We start from the raw sequence: 17,857 nt of genomic DNA, 5'->3' as shown, positions 1-17,857 counted from the left end.
ATATTTTAAACATAATTTAGTAATTTGTAATATATTGCATAATATTGATCAAGTTACCTCTGGCCGTGGGATTTTAATAGCCTGTTTCGAAACTTTTTTGCTAAATCTGATTGGATATTTATTAGGTAACACCAGCACTGATGAGATGGTATCAAGGATTAGTTTGTTTAATAACACGCTGCAATATAATGAATATATTACTAGTAAAATATGTATAGTCTATCCAAAGTTGCTGTGAGCATACGTTATCAATATGTTTATTACAGACAATATTTTCTTTCTCATTTTATTCTACTTAGAAAGAGATATAATGCTGTTTGATACGTTCGAACAAATTCAACCTGTCAATGCCTTCCAGTTGTCAATCGTATGCAAAATTCTTCAAAACAATAGTGATAGGAGGTTATAAATCGGCAAACGTTATTTTAATGCTTTCCTTATTTTGATACATTTTAAACCGGTGCTTTTAAGCATTTTTACTGTTAAATATTAATTTGCAGCGGTTTTATTGAAAATATGTTAGCGTGTTGTAGCTGCACTGAAGATTAGTATGGACACGGTCACTGAAATGTCCCAAAAAAATTAAAAACATCTTGGATACATCGAAAAGAAACCGTCCTTATACGAAGCGGGTGACGAATTAAGATCAGCTCTACGTTAGCACTATCAGAGATCAAATATATGAAATGTATAAAATCCGTGAATAGTTTTTTCAATACAAACATAATTTAATACAATTATTTCAGGGGAAACTGTTAATCTGAAAAGTATCGAAGAGCTCTAATGGAACGTTCAGGCTTTGCTTTTAAAGTTTAAGTTTGCTTTTTTGCTTTAAAAATTTGCTTTTTTGCTTTAAAAAAATACAATTTTTAAAAGCACATAATAAAATCAAAAAGTTATTATTTCAATTTGTGTATTTTAGATGAGACGTGGATATTTCAGAATGGAACAATATACCCAACGGCCATCCATAGCAAGATGATAATAAAAATCTTGTTAAGACAACTAAAGTTGATGAAAAAAGGTAAACGTTGAAATAACAATTGATTAGGTTTTATTAGTCATAACATTTATTGATTAGGTTTTATTAGTCATAACATTTATTAATAATTCATTGCAGATATATTTTACTTAATGTTAAACAGGAAAGATTAATAGCATCTTCGGTTTGGATGATCTCGATCAGACACATTGAAGAAGAAATTGAAAAATGGTGAAATGGAATCATGAACGAACGTTGGATATATTGGAAATGAACAGCTTAGTTATTCACTTGAGTGGAAGTTTCTGAATATGGGATTATGTTTCAATGCTAATTATTTCCAAGACAGGGTAATGAGGGTAAAGAGAAAATATGAGTGGTCAAACTGGCCTTGAATTGCTTTTCTATCTATAGTACAGCCCAGATCTAACCAGCAACAACTACTGGCTGTTCGTAGACCTCAAAATAATGCTTTAGGAAAGAGGTTTGGACAAATGAAGAAACGATTGCCGAAATTCAAGCCAATTTTCAGAGCCAATGCAAAGAATAGCCTGATAGGTAAAGTTGAATACTGTTTAAAAGTTGTTGATGTGTTAAATATGTCCGATACTTACTCAGTGATTCATCAAATTCAACATTCTAAAATCAAAACAATATACGATTGTAGACCTTTTAGCCACCATTATTGTAATATCTACGGTCTTTACTTTGGCTTCAACAACATTCTTCTAAATCAAACACTTCATACTTCCAAGCGATCAATATGTGAAAGTTTAATATGTGTATGAGTTTGAGAACAAACAAAAATATTTACCTGAATCCGGGAAATTCTAAAAGTCCTCCAACGCCATCTAGATCGAAATCAATCTCGGGAGGATTTAAAAAGAATATTTGCAACCCGCCAACCAAAGGAAGGATATCGATTAAGGGTTTTATTATAATTCTTAGCCGGCCGTATAACTGTAAGAAGTGTTTACTCAATATATGAAAACATTTACTTGCTTTTACTTATTACTAACCTGGAAATCTTTGATGTTTCCTTTCAATTTTCCATATTTCAATATGATGTGACAGTCTCCAGCGTATCTACAAATATAACGCGCATATTGATTTTCAGAATTATGTTTAATATTAAAAGCCAGAATTAACGCTTAGTGGTGCTACTTTTTTGCTTATAGATCTAGTGGAATATGTCCTATATAAGTTGGTGTATATAGATACACTCCTTATTTTTCTCATTTAATTGAGACAAGTTCAACTTTGAATCCTATCAAATATTTGTGAAAATTTATGGCAATAATGATATGAATGCACTAGTCGACCAAAAAAAGTTAAGGATATGGCGAAGTATAAGCTTTCCTATACATAAATCCTATTCAAATATTTAAAGAACCCTGCGGTGCCAAACTAAGCGTTGATAAATCAACCATTACAAAACGATTGATTGACAATGTCATTTCAAATCGGTTTCCCATACCGATTTAGTTGACTATCAAAAAAGAAAGAAAGATTCTTGCCATATTATAATTGGCGATGAACAAAATGAGAACAAATGATTGGTTCATTTTCTTGACAGAGCTTGGTATAAATGTTGAGTTCTACCAAAGTAACACCTTTTAATTGTTACTTATCTAGATTTACACAACATGCAAAAAAAAAGGCTTTACAACAGATGGGGTTACTGTCTGTTAAATTACATCGGGTACATTTGTAACCAATTTTATGCTGAACTTCACTTCAGTATGTGTCATTCACAGAGAAATAAAGATTTAACTTTATAGGAAATTTTAGGGAAATGTTTCGTAACCTCCAATATCCAGATGTCGCTACTTAAAAGCCCCGACGGGATCTGATTGGCTTACTATTGTGCATTTATTGTTTATTTATTTCGGGCGCTATTTTCAGTATGCCTGACAAAAGGAATAGCGCGTTTATATTTTTATAAAGTCTAGAGATGAAGTTATTAGTTCATTAGAATATATAAGTCGGTAGTATAATAAGTAAAATGAATTTTCGATCTAGGAAGTGTTTTGTACCCGGATGCACAGATGCAAGTAAACAAATGCAGAATAGTTTTACTTCCAAGAAGTGTTTGGTTATCTTTAAAAAATGGTTGAAAATGTTAAAAATCCCAAAATGACTGGATTAAATACCAGACATCATAGTTACAGCATGTCTTGTTGTAAGTTGAGATAAGTTTATTTATATTAATAATCATATAAAATATTAAATATTTATTATTTAATTTTAGAAATTAATCCACTTCCGAAAGGAGCTATGCAGACGGCGATGTACTTTTATTCTTGATTCAACAACCACTGAAATAATAGCTACTGAATGCAAACCTTTTAAGAGAGGATTTAAGTTCAACACACTCGGAATTTTGGTCGGTGCAAAACAGTTCAGGACTTAAATAGTGCTTAGGAATAGTGTTAAATAGTGTTAAAGTGCATCAATCAAAATTTTAATAACAACCTTGAACCCCTCATTGCACTAAAGGAAAAAAAGTGTAATTATCCGAATAAATATATTGGCATAAGACTACTTAACCAAGATAGTTTGAATTTTTTTCGATCTATTGGAGCTCTTGGATAAATTGAAACAAAAAATAAATTAAAGAAAACATCGAAAATTGTTTCATCATATCAGTATGTCTTTCTTTTATTTTATCCCGCCAGGTCAATAATGTATATAACATATTTTTTGTCAAATATTTTTAAAAAATGTAATTTTAAAACTTTTTAACTGCACACTATATAATGATCTTCCACATAGAATATTAATAATAATAAGGCGCGAAATATACTTTTGGATAAAACAGGTAAACAGAACTCAACGGGAAGGGAAAGACTCAAAGTTTGCTTTTAGTATAAGAAACCAAAAAGGCAGAACTCTAATAGATATCTTTACTTTTACATTATATTTATATTTTATATATAATTTACATTATATATTTATATATTTATTTTTACAGATTATATTTATTTAATTAACTTATTACAGAAATTAAATTGCTTTTTGTATAAATTTTATTAGTCAGTGTGACGTCAAAGTTGTCACGTACCAAACTTTATCAAAGAACCAATCAAATGTCTTCACAGCAAAATTTTTTCAATGCGTTGAATATGTCTGAATTTGAACCGATTAAATAGCATTTGCAATAATGTTCCTTCGATTTTGAGACTACAATTGATACGTTTGAACCAAGCACAGTGCGAAAAACGGCCCGAATATAAGTAGAGACACAAGAATGTTATTCTTCAGTATTATAACGCACGTTCACATGCTGCAAAATCGGTGAAAATGTACTTGGAAACATTAAAATGGGAATTGTTACCCCACCCGCCGTATTCTCCAGACCTTGCTCCATTTAATTACCACTTGTCCCGATATATCACTTGTGACCCATCTAAGCAGCGCTTCACTTCTTACGAAGACACAAAAAATACGATATTGTAGATATCCTCACAAAACACATCCTTATTAATAGATGGAATCCGTAAATTGCCTGAATATTAATTTATACGTTTAGAATATCCTTTAAAATTAACTTATAGGCTTATACAAAAATTTATAAGAGATTAAATTGCCTCAATATCGACATCGTTCTATCTACATGGTTCACTGTGGTGCTACAAAGTTGGAGAACTGTTATCATTTTTTCTCAAGAAATACCAATTTAAATGAAAAATTGATAATAATTAATTTAGATTGTTTACATCTTATAATTATCACTTACGCTATATCCATATCTAAAACGATCTCATTTCTTGAAAGATCATCATATGCTATTATGCCACCTACACGAAAAGGCTAAAATAAATAAACTTAATATTATTAACATATACATATAAATAATACTATAAAATGTAACAAGTTCAATTTTTTTTCATTTACACAAAACTTTTTAAATTTTAATTGTTATATAATTTATATATAAAAATATGTAAAAGGGATACGAAATAATTAATATATAATCACGCACACTACTGTTTATTCCTCTAGAACGTTTATATATTAATTTATAACTTTAAATTCAATTATTTTTCATTGAATATTCAGAATTATTATATTTCACGTTTTTTAAATTAATTTTATTGAAGGCACAATACACTTACAGAAATATTGTTATAGATCAAGTTATATGACACATAAATTCGGTTATATATGATATATACCATAAATTAGTATGGACACTGTGGCCACAAATGATATATTAAATTGGGGAAAAAATTGTTTCTAATTACTTAATGTTCTTCAAAGTGACTATATAGATAAAATAGCTTACAACAGATCCGACTACTAATTTTTCGAAAACTAGTCCGTCTAGTTTATACTTCGCAAGTTTTTTGTTCATCTTTGCCTCAACAATATCCTTAATTATGTCATGTACGTAATTGTTCACATTCGGCCATAGTTTTTTAATTATTCTGTTCACCCATTCGGACCGTTCCATATCCGGAAAACACACCTAAAATATTAAAACCGTTACGTCACCATAGTAATGTGTCAATATTTTGTTATATATATTAGGTGTACAAATAAGTTTCTAATATTTAAAAAAATTGTTATGTAAAATTGTCTGAATTAAAATGTAATGTCACAAGTTTTGATAACAGGTCAATTGAAAAGTCCCCGGCCTACCATAGTAAAACAAATTTTTTTGGCAAAATTGGTTTTTTTTCAACATAATTCCCTTCAAGGGTGATACACTGATTATAGCGACCCTCCAAATTTCGATACCATTTTTGTAGTACGATTTGTCCTTTGCTTTAAAATAGGCCTCAGTTTCGGAGATCACCATTCGACAAAAATCTCTTCTCAGCGAGCATTCTTTTAAGGTCTGAGAACAGGAAATAGTCGCTGTGGACCAGATATGGAGAATACGGTGGATGAGGAAGCTCAATTCATAGATTTTCTCCATCGTTTTCACTAACTTCTGACACGGTGCATTGTCTTGGTGAAGCAGCACATTCTTTTTCTTCAAATGGGGCCGTTTTTCTGCGATTTTCTCCTTCAAACGGCCCAATAACGCTATATAATAGTCGCTGTTGATAGTCCTTCCTTTTTTAAGATAGTCAATGAAAATTATTTCATGCGCATCCCAAAATACAGACGTCATAATCTTACCAGTCAACTGTTGCACTTTCCCACGCTTTGGAAGTGGACTGCACACGATAAACAGCAGTGAAATAATGGAGCCATGTTTCATCCATTGTCACATATCGACGCAAAAACTCGGGTTTATTACAATTGATCATCTTCAAACACTGTTCCAAATCATCAACTCGTCGTTGTTTTTGGTCAAAAGTGAGCTGGCGCGGCACCCATTTTGCACGGAACTTTCTCATATCCAAAATATTCGTGAATGATATGATATACACGTTCAGTTGATATCTTTAGAGTGTCTGCTATTTCATTTAATTTACCGTCATGCGAAACCATTTTTTGGTTTTTTTAAATGTTTTCGTCGGTGACAACCTCTTTTGGGCGTCCACTGCGTTTACCATCTTCGGTGATCATTTCACCACGTCCAAACTTAGCATACCAATCCTTGATGGTTGACTTTCCTGGGAAACTGTCCGGAAACTCGGCATCAAGCCAAGTTTTTGCTTCAACTGTATTTTTTCCCTTCAAAAAGCAATAATTTATCAACACGCGAAATTTCTTTTTATCCATTTTTTTCACAATAATTAACTTTTGTTATTGTGAAAAATGCAATTCATAAATTAATGATCCGACAGCTGTCAAATTTATACATGCATCTTTTCAGGGTTAGGGATAACTAAAAAACATATGGATTTAATTCTAGAAGTGCCATCTATGTGTCATGCCGGGGATTTTTTAATTGACCTGTTATATATCAAGAACATAACCTTCAATTGTATATTTAATTGGAGATATTCTCAAGAGCTCTGGAATAGAATTGGCTCTTTCTAGTGAAGTAAATACAAAATATAAAATATCGACCAAGTAAACTTATAAAGGTATTTGTACACACTCTGTTGAACACATTCTGGTATTTTGGTATCGTCGTAGATTAAGCAAAATAACGTTACCCATGACGGTAGATTCGATAAAGAACCAATCACATCTTTTTCATCATTCGCCGCTATTCTTCGATGTAAATCCCTTCGCTTTAGTCTCGATTTTAGATAGAATTCTTTAGCAATGTCTAAAACTATTGGCAAAATTACCCATAATACAGAAATCTGTAAATAACCTATACAGTACGCAAGCAGTGCTAAAAGAACCTAAAGTAATAATATGAAAAAAATCGAATTAATATTTATATCATAGTAATTATTATTTGGACTCACTTTTTTTAAGAATATTATTGATACATCTCCGTAGTCCATGTTGGCGAGATAGGTATTTACTTCATTACTGGATAAATACAGTCTGAAACTATAAAATGCATTACATTTGTTAGTCATAAATACTGCTATCCTTTGTTTATAAATATATTAGATATCATTGTGACATTTTGTTATCACTTTGATACCGAATCTGAGTTTTAAGTGTATCCGCAAATTAAGCATATTTAGATTACAATATAATACACTGTTAGTACATTTTGTTGTTCCATAACAGATGGCGTTATTAAGTTTGTTGTTCATTGTTTTATCTTAGGTGATCTTAGTTGAAGACTTAAAAAATACCAAAGCCTAAACAAATTTTGACAAGTCAAAACTTTTACGAATTACTTATGATTCCTTGGAATGGAGGACCTTGGAACAAAAGATAAAGATTTATTTTAACCCTGGTGTTTTTCTGCCGACTCGATACAAGTTCCCGCGCCCTCTTCTTACTCTTCTTCTTCTTTTCTATACTGGCTCTTGAATCGAGACAAGTCATATATTTAACAAAAACTACCATATTTCATAGGTGTTTTGATTAAGATTTATCTAATGTCTTCGGAAAATAAAAGTAATAATTTTTACTACTTGATTCATTAAATATTACATAAATATTAAAAAATTCCCTTCTTTTGAACCTTTGCCACTACATGAAAACATTTGATCGATCAACAGCTAGTAAGTATCAAAGTTCTTTGAGAGTTTTACCTGGGTTTTCATCCAGTCTTGAAATATATGTTTATCTTTAATTAGTTTTGATCTTCGAGACCGTTTTTTTGTCATCAAAATTACAATTTTTCTGAAAAAATCGTTGAAAGCTAATAAGGAAATTGAGATATATTGGAGCAGTGTTTGATGGGCTTCGGTAGCAGAATGCAATTTTGAGTGGTAGATGATTAGCGTACGTGTATACATATATTGGGAGTATTTCCAATAGCTCTATAATAATATTATTTTATGTAGAACAATGTGAAAACCATTAAATTTAATAATTATGTTAGGTTTTTTATAGTAAGCCTTCGCATTTTCATCAATATCGCTGATTAAAATATATGAAGAAAGCATCATTAATACAAAAAGTATACGTCAGATCTCTAACCTCTGTAGCTCTCATAGTTAGTGTGGAATAAAGTTTAGTACAAACGCAATATATCGGCTTAAAGTATGTCTCGATATATTAAAACAAAATGTACTCGATAATAACTTATTGATTAATTGTTTATTTTCTAACAGCTTCAAAGAGAAACTGACAAATTGTAATTTAAAACAGAATGAAGTGAATCGAGACAGATGTTGGACGAATCAGTTGGGAATAAGGAGCCAATAGTGTGTTATCGCCACTTTCATGTAATGTAGAAGGTGCTCTCAAACAGCTTAAAATATTATTCTAATAGATAATAAGTTAGAAGAATATTCTGTGTGTGATTTTCTTAGAATTATTATGTATATATCAATATTATTATGTCCAATATATGCTAGTTAATCAATCTAGAGCTAATAATTTTATTTTTTTCGATACTTAGTTCAGTATGATTTTATCAAGTGCAGAAAATATTTTAAAAAATTGATTTTTATGGTGTTGTTTTCTTTATAGAAAAAAATATAGAATCTGATATCGAACAATTATCTCAGTTATCCATCATTCAATAACTTTTCTAATAATTAAAATAATAAAGTGTATTTGCCTTTTGTTGCAACCTACAAAATCAGTTTTCAAAATCTTTCTCATCAACAAATAATGCTTATTCAACAATGCAAACTTTAAAATTATACTATTTGCTATAATTTAAATTTTAAATTGTAAGTATGTATGTATAAGTTGAATAATGTCAGTTTTTATTTGGAGAAATATATTATTAGTTACTTTAATAGTTTTAATTAATATTTAATTAATTAAAAAAAATGAATCATTCAGTTGTAAAGCAAAATATAATATAGCGTTAAATTCCTGATATGTGCATAAATATTTGGTGAATGACTAAAACAATAAATATACATACCTTTAAAAGATTCACTTTCATTCACTGATTTAATTTAAGAAACAATTATATTTACATTGATTGCAGTGAAAACTAAATAAACACACCTAATCTATTGTGAGAGACAACTGTCAAAACTAAAATAAATAACAAACTTTGATTTAACCACACAAATACACGTTTTACATCTCACACGCGATGACGAATGTTTGTTTGTTCGTTTCGCACACTAGATTTGTAACCGATGAGTTCCAAGTTGCCGTGGAAACGTAGAATCATGACGCCAACGGGAGAACAAAATCGTTCCATTGGCCGAACATAAGCGAAACAACATATTTAGATTGTGAACGCTGCTTGGAATGTTGCTATACTATTTCAGTAATGTCTTGAGGGGGGAGCTATCAGGTTTAGTTCTAAAATATTATTTGGAGACTTTTTTCGGGATAATTTGGAATATGTAAATTATTATTACGGATTTTTTTCTCTATATTGTTGTTAATAAAATATATTTAACAAAAAAATTCAATCGACTTATTGACTGAAAATAAATAAAGAATTCACTAAAATGTAAAAAATAATCAAACTTAGAATTTTTAGGTTTCTGCTGGCCCTTGGTGGCAGCGTTTCTAGCATGTGGCCATTGGCTAGTGTCAGAGTGAGAAGAAGTGAGTGCACAATTCCAACAGAGTTACTCATTTGTTTATTTATTTACGAGTATTTATAGTGAAAATTTTAGCTTTATCCTATCAGGTACTAGTAACCCTAATAGCAGGATCTCGTACGTCTGCTTCCCTTGATCTTATTGCACGTCCATTATTGTTAGTATTAAGCTGGTACGCCGAGCGTTACTTTCCCTTCGTACCGTTTGCACATGTCATAATTAATCCTAACATAGTTTATTATCACTATCAGTTACCGTTATTGCCTTTATGATAATCATTGTCCATCAATATTATTGACTACTATGGACTAGGATTATTATTTACAATTCTAGTTATTTCATGACTCTTATTGCATACCAATGTTATCGTCTTTTATGGAGATTATCAATATCATCAATTACCCGTACATTTAGCTGCCAGTATTTTAACTGTCAGAGCCGTTATATTTCAATATTACCTGACATTAAAAGTATCTATATTAATAAACACTGACCATTTCATTATATTTCATATATATTTTTAATTTAACCCTTGTCATAGAAAATTGGTTGCTCAGGTACGTTCTCATTATGTTTTCATATACTAACCACCTCGATATCAAAATGTCGCACGCTTATTTGTTTTATTAATTTTGCCATTTATTGAATACTAGCGACCCGCCCCGGCTTCGCACGGGTGCAATGCTGATACTAAATTAAATACACTACAGAAAAAATATGAACGTTGTATATAAAAACATAGCGGCCCGCTCCGACTTTGAACGGGCATAAAATATGTATGTCACTCAATGAAAACATGATTAAAATCGATCCAGTATTTTTGGTTCATTCATTACTGCCCTTGGCCTGCACGCATTAAATTTGGAGTAAAACAATTCCTCTTCCCCTATACTTACTATGAAGATTTCCTGCTATCTTTGGAATATCTAAATTCATACAATTTTTATTACATTACACATTTTTAAACGCAAATTTTAAATTTGTAATATCTCCGAAAATATTTGTTTAATTTACATGCTGTAAGGAACCATATTGATCTATATTAATTGCACACTGTATTTAAGGTACTTAATTCGATAAGGATTAATGCCGTATTGCTTAAAATAGCTTCGTAAATAATCCATTTTCTCACGTAAAAAGTAAACAATAAAAATGGTTAATGTGGGTTATCCCTAAAAGATAAACATATACTATCGCGGACTTTTTTGTAGACCTTTTTATGGTGTACGATACTGTAGTACATTAATTTGATCTAAGTCGTAGGGTTAGGCAGCGTTTTTGCTAATTGCTAAATAAGCCTAAAAAATAGGTTAATTTACGACATCACGTTAGAAACCTCTAAAATTAGCAATGTTGCCTTAGTATATTATGCATGTATTATACATATAAACCTTCCTCTTGAATCACTCTATCTATTGAAAAAAACCGCATCAAAATCCGTTGCGTAGTTTTAAAGATTTAAGCGCACATAGGGATATAGGGACAGAAAAGGCGACTTTGTTTTATAGTATGTAGTGAAGTTGTTGTTATATCAATTATCTCTCTGTTTTTATTTATTTAAGATATTAAATTGTTTATTATTGTTTTATTAAATATAATCTTTATGTTACGCCTTGGGTTTAAAAATGACCCAATACATTTATTTATATTTAAGAAAACTGTTTAATTTTAAATTTAACGATAATTATTTTTTCTATTTTATAGTTAATGGGTCTAATTTATTGGACCATTTCACTGTTTTTGTAATATTTGTGACGGGAAAAGAGTTATGACTTAAGAAAATATAAAATATCGCATCGTATAGAATATCTGGTGGACCGACACCTGGCACCGACCAAACAGAAAACACGTGTCTAGCAAAAAGGATGTCCCATCAGCTCGTTGTCAGAAGCCTGTCAGAAAGTCGACCTGGTAGAGAACCCTTTAAGATGGCTATAACTATATATACATCAAGAAGGCCCGACATCGTAGAATTTTCGAGCATTCCTAGCTGGAAGAGTATTTCCTTTCCCTAAGTTCTGAGACGATTGATAATACACAAAACTAGAGGAAAAAAATCAATTTGTCGGTTGTTTTTCCTTTTATATCTTCAGTCCTGTGATTACTTGGAAGATTCCTTGGAACATGGTTATAATAGCTTCCATTTGCCTTCCCTTTCTATATTTTCATTTTATATACAGTTCATTAGTTATGTAATCACTGCATGCTGTGGTAGAAAAGTTTTTATTTAACACATGGACTGAAAAGTCCCGGGCGCAACAAAGAAAATGCATTTTTTTTATTCAAAATTTATTTTATTACTTTATTAACGCCACCCAATCATTTCAGCGCCGTCACCAGTTGCTGTCCACTCAGATGACGATCCTTTTGATTCCGGAGCGAAGTGATGGACCCATTTTTCATCTTATTGTCACATATCGATTTCTTTCCAGATTAACACGTTCTTTTGATATCTTTACGATGTTAATTAAATCACGCAACTTCACTTTTCGATCATTCTAAACGATTTTGTCGATTTTTGATGTTTTTTGGTGTAATCACCTCATTTTTGTGGTGTTATCACCAAGGTTTTATTGTTGATTCTGATAGAACAAAGTCTTTATAGCACTTTTCAAGCCATTGCTTCGCTTAAACGGTATTTTTTCTTATCAAGAAGCAGTGTAAAATTAAAACACAAAATTGTTTTTGAAAATAACAAAAGCAGTATCATAACTGCACAATAACTCACAAACTTATAAGCAGAATATCATGAAATTTTAACACCTTTCTTTTGAAGGTTAGTGCTAACTGAAAAATCGACGAATAGAATAAAACTAGGGCTATCTAGGTGTTAGGCGGGAGTTTTAATGGATGTGTTACAATTTTGGAATATTTTGTTTGAAAATCGAGCGAACTATTCTGAAAGACTTGCTGGGCTTTTTTACTATAGTCTATTCGAAGTTTTTTTTAGTAATGCGTCATGGATATTTGTAACATCGAAACATTGCAATGTTGCCGGATCAACTCTGAGTTTTAATTCAGTTTGGCTTTGATATACAACAAAATTCTAATCTAAATTAAATAATTGAACAAAAATATTTTCAAATATAATTTATTTTTACATTATAATCCATCTAATACATATATTATCAAGTGACTTAAAACTACAATTAAGAACACAGGTATAATAGTTTGTAGGCCAAATTTGTTTTGTTTACATTGAACTCTTTTTTACACTACCCATGAGGTAGAGTTTCTAGGCACGTTTTTTTATGTAGAGGTATCCTCCCCAATTAACAATTGTATATCTGAGAAACGTATTTTACTTTCATTCGAGAGCATTTTTATTTTTACGCATTTACCTTCAGTCACTTTCAGTTTCCGACTCACTGTCCAATTCAATCACTAAACTGTTAATTTCTGATCAGTCTAAAACATATTCACAGTTCCACCATTTATCAATTACTTCCTCTGTATGTCTTATCGAGTTCAAATATCGTCACAAATATCCATGACGCATTACTAAAAAAACTTTGAATAAACTATATGGAGTTTTGATTTATACTTTATAATCAATGAGACGAATAAAGTCTGATAAAATATTTCAATGAATCTCACAGCAGAAGAAATATTTTAATTTTGAACAGTTTCTTTTTTGTTTCTTTCTTGTTTTGTTTGTGTTAATTAACTTTATGATTTGTAAACATTTGATTTGAGCTACATGTGATGTGTACTGCTCCCAAAGAGAAATTATTCAAGAGGAAAAATAAATGTTATATTTAAGTCATCTTATTAGTTACTGTCATGGTGGTTTTTGTCATCAACCTATGCATATTTTGTAAAAAAACTATTTTAAGCTCCATACACTTTAATTATTGCGCAATGTAACCACTAGCATCAGAGCTTCATATTTGAATCCGCTATGGTCTGAGCAGCGATATTTTTTGATATTGATTTTCACTGGTTCTAATAAAATTCGTTTGATCAATATAAATTTCCTTGCATATTTTTCACCGATCATCCTCAATTTATAAAACAATCAGTTTTTTGACACCTTTTTACATCAACTAAAATAAATATGTCAGATATAAATATTGAATCAGAAACAAGTTTAAATAAAAGCGACGATGACTCTACAGAGTAAGTAATTATATTAATATGAGTGTTAAAATAAACCCTAACAATATTTGCTGGCTAATTTTAGTGCAAAAGAATCAAAGAAATGTTCTAGAATCATTTACAGAAACAAATATGAGAGAAATGATCCGGAATCTAAGAATTGGTGGGCCACATTGTTTAAAATATTAGAGGAAGATGCTAAAATTGTTAGTACATATTATATCGATTACTGTAATATTGTATGAGAAATAATAGTGGTAAAACCATCTGACTTCCCGCACCAATTTATAAAAACTAATGGGATGTTTAATTTTTCAATATACAACTAAATAATGTCATTTTCAGCCACCCGATAAACAAAAAGCTTTGCTGGAGGAGGTTTTTCCTATACGACTTTTATATAAAGTACTATCCAAGCTTAGTACTCAGAGCAGAAAATTTCAAGGGAATATCCCGGAAATTCCAAAAAAATATGAACCAAAAGTAACCCAGATCCAACGTGTGCCTACCATTACTCGTACAAAAACCGACAAACGATGCTCAGAAAAGTATTTTATATAAAACATAGAATAATTATATTTCGATAACTTGATAATTTTAGATCTTATGAAGATATGAAGGTCTTGAAATCACCTAATATGTTCGAGAATATTTTGTAAGTTTTAGTATTACAGTTAAGTTTTTTTTATACTACATTAATGATTAATAGTGAGCCAGTTACACGACCTGAAGCTATAAAATCCAAGATGTACATTGACTTTTTTAAGAGAAAACCTAGCCGAGCAGCTGTATGGCGCACATTACCTCCATTATCTCTTGATGAAATGAATTTAAACCAAAAAGCCGAAGCGATAACTGAAAAGGTAGTGCCAGCCATATTTTTTTTGTATGTAAAAACTTAATATCCCATGGTAGATAGCTACCGATTTTATAGAATGGCTTAGAGACTTAGGCGGTGATGAAGAACTATCCCTAAGCGTTCCAGCTGTTATCGAGATGTTTGAGATTGGCTTTCAAACAAATTCCGCTACCTCCTTGAAAGTAGATGTAAAAGAAATAGCGTCAGTACCTCAAAAAGTTGCTGAAGCTCGAAATCTACCACTGGTAAGTTGTTCTACTTTTAAAATATACTACTTATACTACTTATAAAATACGGTTAGAAAGCTCAACGAGCCTTCCTGCATGGAGAGATAATGAAAGACCTGAAAGCAAGCAAGAAGAAAACTACATATGCCGCTTTCGGTCGTCGTTTGCCTTCGGACATGCAAGTCAGACCTCCGGCAGAAAATTATTTCAAAAAATGGTTGAGTTGCGACAAAGTACCGGAAAGATTAGCTAGTATGGCAACCGTGTGGCAGGGAATAACACATTTAAGGTATGCCCAGTGGAGATTCCAACAACAAAATATATGCTAATAAACATCTTTTTTAGGTCTACTAGGGCATATTGCGAGTTTTTAATTGAAAGGCCAGAAATAAAACCACCAAAATATTTACTGGACTGTGGGATGTTAAATTTGAAAAACCTCCGTGAAAATAAATCAACCGAATTTTCGGAATTATCACTGCCCAATTTATTTTCTGAATAACATGTATAAAGCATATTAGAGCACTCTGATTAAATATACGCTTTTATATTTATCTGTTTTTTTAAACACAAGTGAGCATTTTATGAAAATTCTCATTATATTTAACAAACAAAAGATTAATAATTTTATAATTGGGTTGAGACTATAAATATACTTTCTATAAAAATATAATGATGTTCAATAAACAATTTAAAAAACTACAAAATATTACCGAATTTTTAATAATAATTTATTTATATTTCACGCCATGTAATGCATAATTCACTGAAGTATCTGAAGTCCAGTACCACCAATTAGTAAATACATTGTATGCCATTCCATGTATCAATTTTGTCTGTATGTCATCTATAAGACATTTATATTAACATACGCTGCTTGAGTCATACTATATTATACTTACTATCTTCAAGTAATCTTTGTAATTTTGTGGGTGATATAAATTTTTCATGTTGGTGAGTACCTTTCGGAACCACCTGTAGAAGATTTTCAGCAACACATACAGCTAAAATATTTGCTAAAAAGGTTTTATTTATTGTTGTAACAAATAGTGATCCACAAGGCTTCAAGCAGTTGGCACAACTCTTGATAAATTCTTCTTTTTCAGAAACATGCTCTATAATTTCTGATGCAACAACAGCATCATAAAGTACACCTTTCTCTTGATGGTGATTTTCAATTGTACCGAAGCAGTAATTTATATTCAATGAATTCTTTTCTGCATGTTTTTGGGCTAATCCAATTATGTCAGGATTTGCATCAATGCCAGTTACATTGGCACCAAGTCTAGATAAACATTCTGAAAGAATTCCACCTAAAATAAATTATTAATTATTGATTTTAATCAGTTTTTTTTTAAGTATATAACAGGATACTAATTCTAAATACTGTTTATGAGAATTTACCACCACATCCTACATCTAGTACATATAATCCTTTTAGTGGAGTTGATGTATTTATATCTGTTGTATTCACAGAACTCTCATTAATTAAACCATCTCTGATAAAAGGAATACGCAGTTTGTTCAAAGAATGTAGCCCTCTGGTGGGACCATATTCATTCCACCACTCATCACTATATTTCTTGAAATTATTTATTTCTTGCTGATCCACGTTTGCATTTAAAGATGTAGAAAAGCTTAAAGAAAAATTGTATTTATTATAATTTGATGATTGATCTTTGCTCTCAGTTCTTTTATAAAGTATATTAGAAAATCTATAAACCAAATATTTACTATTTATGGAGACATTGTATCACATGCCTGTTTTTTACCCTAAGGGCCATATCAATACCTGAAAGTAAAATAATACAGTTGTATTTTAATAATTTGGCGTTAGTTAAATATTTAATTAAAATTAAAACATATAATATATGTAATATATTATAACTATAATACATCAATACTATTATGTACTTTTAACTTATTATAAATAAAATACACTCCAGCAAATGTTTATATATAAAATATATAAATACCTATATATTGCAAAAATTACGTCTAATGCTTATATTATTCAAATTTCTGTTGTATAATAATTTGATTACTTAGAACATAATTAACTCTTTAAATAAAATTGTTACATATAAATATACAAAAAATAAATAGAACCCTAACCTATAAATTTAATACAAATAGATATAGAAATCTTTACTATTAAGTTCATCCCAATAATTTTTAGAGTCCCTTAACAGATGGTTCTAAATTAATATAGAGTTTTCTACTTTTATTCGTTATCATTCAGTGTATTAACAGTTGCATATATTTAAATATAAAAGGTGAGTTATATTTTATATATAGTTAATGTTTATATAGATGATTATAAATGTTTGGAAGTAAAATGGTTTTAGATAATTTTTGAAAAATAAATGATAATTTATAACTTGTTGCAGATGCAAAGCTGCTAAAATTACGTTTAGATGGAACTAACTAAAAAGATATATAACCGTTCACATCTTTATTATTCTATCTCATCATATCCATTCTATCATATCATCTTTAGTATTACTGGTTGCATATCTTTAAACATACACATGAATATAATCAATAAAATCAATTGTATTAAATTCAATAGGTTTAATTCTTAGGAATCGAAAATATTTTAAAACTATACCTTAAAGCGAAGAAACGTGATAATTACAAAAATAACAAATAAACCTTAGAGCAATTAATAAATAACAAAAAATAAATAAGC

General features: G+C 30.3%; 3 protein-coding genes and 1 long non-coding RNA gene across 6 annotated transcripts in view; 1 reads left to right on the top strand and 3 right to left on the bottom strand.

Annotated features, from left to right (window-relative positions):
- LOC143192972 (extended synaptotagmin-2) overlaps window positions 1-9,692 on the bottom strand; it is a 35,820-nt gene extending 26,128 nt beyond the window's left edge. Inside the window, exons 1-9 of one of the 3 annotated variants that reach the window (XM_076398860.1) lie at window positions 9,428-9,523; window positions 9,342-9,365; window positions 7,303-7,390; window positions 7,042-7,236; window positions 5,271-5,453; window positions 4,722-4,795; window positions 2,002-2,068; window positions 1,797-1,942; window positions 58-178 (exon numbers count right to left, since the gene is read on the bottom strand). In XM_076398860.1, coding sequence (XP_076254975.1) covers window positions 58-178; window positions 1,797-1,942; window positions 2,002-2,068; window positions 4,722-4,795; window positions 5,271-5,453; window positions 7,042-7,236; window positions 7,303-7,341 — 825 coding nt within the window. In that variant the 5' untranslated portion in view covers window positions 7,342-7,390; window positions 9,342-9,365; window positions 9,428-9,523. Of the gene's footprint in view, window positions 1-57; window positions 179-1,796; window positions 1,943-2,001; window positions 2,069-4,721; window positions 4,796-5,270; window positions 5,454-7,041; window positions 7,237-7,302; window positions 7,391-9,341 lie in introns of all 3 variants that reach the window. The other 2 variants (XM_076398859.1, XM_076398861.1) reach the window with 2 other exon arrangements.
- A 3,364-nt stretch (window positions 9,693-13,056) lies between these two features.
- Window positions 13,057-13,459, bottom strand: LOC143192980 (uncharacterized). Its single transcript, XR_013004919.1, has 2 exons — window positions 13,323-13,459; window positions 13,057-13,268 (listed from the first exon to the last, which is right to left on the bottom strand). It is a non-coding gene; the product is annotated as an uncharacterized LOC143192980 (long non-coding RNA).
- Window positions 13,460-13,937: 478 nt separating this feature from the next.
- LOC143192976 (uncharacterized) lies at window positions 13,938-15,716 on the top strand. The gene is made up of 8 exons (XM_076398864.1): window positions 13,938-14,100; window positions 14,165-14,285; window positions 14,425-14,627; window positions 14,681-14,734; window positions 14,789-14,942; window positions 14,995-15,183; window positions 15,240-15,454; window positions 15,511-15,716. The coding sequence occupies exons 1-8, from the start codon at window positions 14,039-14,041 to the stop codon at window positions 15,665-15,667; spliced, it is 1,155 nt and encodes a 384-aa protein (XP_076254979.1). The 5' UTR covers window positions 13,938-14,038; the 3' UTR covers window positions 15,668-15,716.
- A 156-nt stretch (window positions 15,717-15,872) lies between these two features.
- Window positions 15,873-17,277, bottom strand: Coq3 (ubiquinone biosynthesis protein COQ3, mitochondrial). The gene is made up of 5 exons (XM_076398865.1): window positions 17,142-17,277; window positions 16,900-16,957; window positions 16,570-16,802; window positions 16,068-16,478; window positions 15,873-16,012 (listed from the first exon to the last, which is right to left on the bottom strand). The coding sequence occupies exons 2-5, from the start codon at window positions 16,947-16,949 to the stop codon at window positions 15,897-15,899; spliced, it is 810 nt and encodes a 269-aa protein (XP_076254980.1). The 5' UTR covers window positions 16,950-16,957; window positions 17,142-17,277; the 3' UTR covers window positions 15,873-15,896.
- Window positions 17,278-17,857: the final 580 nt, after the last annotated feature.

Source organism: Rhynchophorus ferrugineus, unplaced genomic scaffold, assembly GCF_030347505.1.
Source record: "Rhynchophorus ferrugineus isolate W39M unplaced genomic scaffold, kcgeb_rfMv2 rfM3, whole genome shotgun sequence".
NCBI classification, from domain to species: domain Eukaryota; kingdom Metazoa; phylum Arthropoda; class Insecta; order Coleoptera; family Curculionidae; genus Rhynchophorus; species Rhynchophorus ferrugineus.
This window is presented reverse-complemented; position numbering and strand designations above follow the sequence as displayed.

Excerpts from the sequence above, each read along its gene's own strand:
- Coq3 (XM_076398865.1), bottom strand. The coding sequence starts at position 16,949 with ATGGCCCTTAGGGTAAAAAACAGGCATGTGATACAATGTCTCCATAAA. Across the intron at positions 16,803-16,899 it reads ATACAATGTCTCCATAAATA|CTTTTCTACATCTTTAAATG; the intron begins GTAAATATTTGG and ends TTTTTCTTTAAG. Across the intron at positions 16,013-16,067 it reads ACAAAGATTACTTGAAGATA|ATGACATACAGACAAAATTG; the intron begins GTAAGTATAATA and ends AATGTCTTATAG.
- LOC143192976 (XM_076398864.1), top strand. The coding sequence starts at position 14,039 with ATGTCAGATATAAATATTGAATCAGAAACAAGTTTAAATAAAAGCGAC. Across the intron at positions 14,735-14,788 it reads AATATGTTCGAGAATATTTT|TGAGCCAGTTACACGACCTG; the intron begins GTAAGTTTTAGT and ends AATGATTAATAG. Across the intron at positions 15,184-15,239 it reads AAGCTCGAAATCTACCACTG|AAAGCTCAACGAGCCTTCCT; the intron begins GTAAGTTGTTCT and ends AAATACGGTTAG.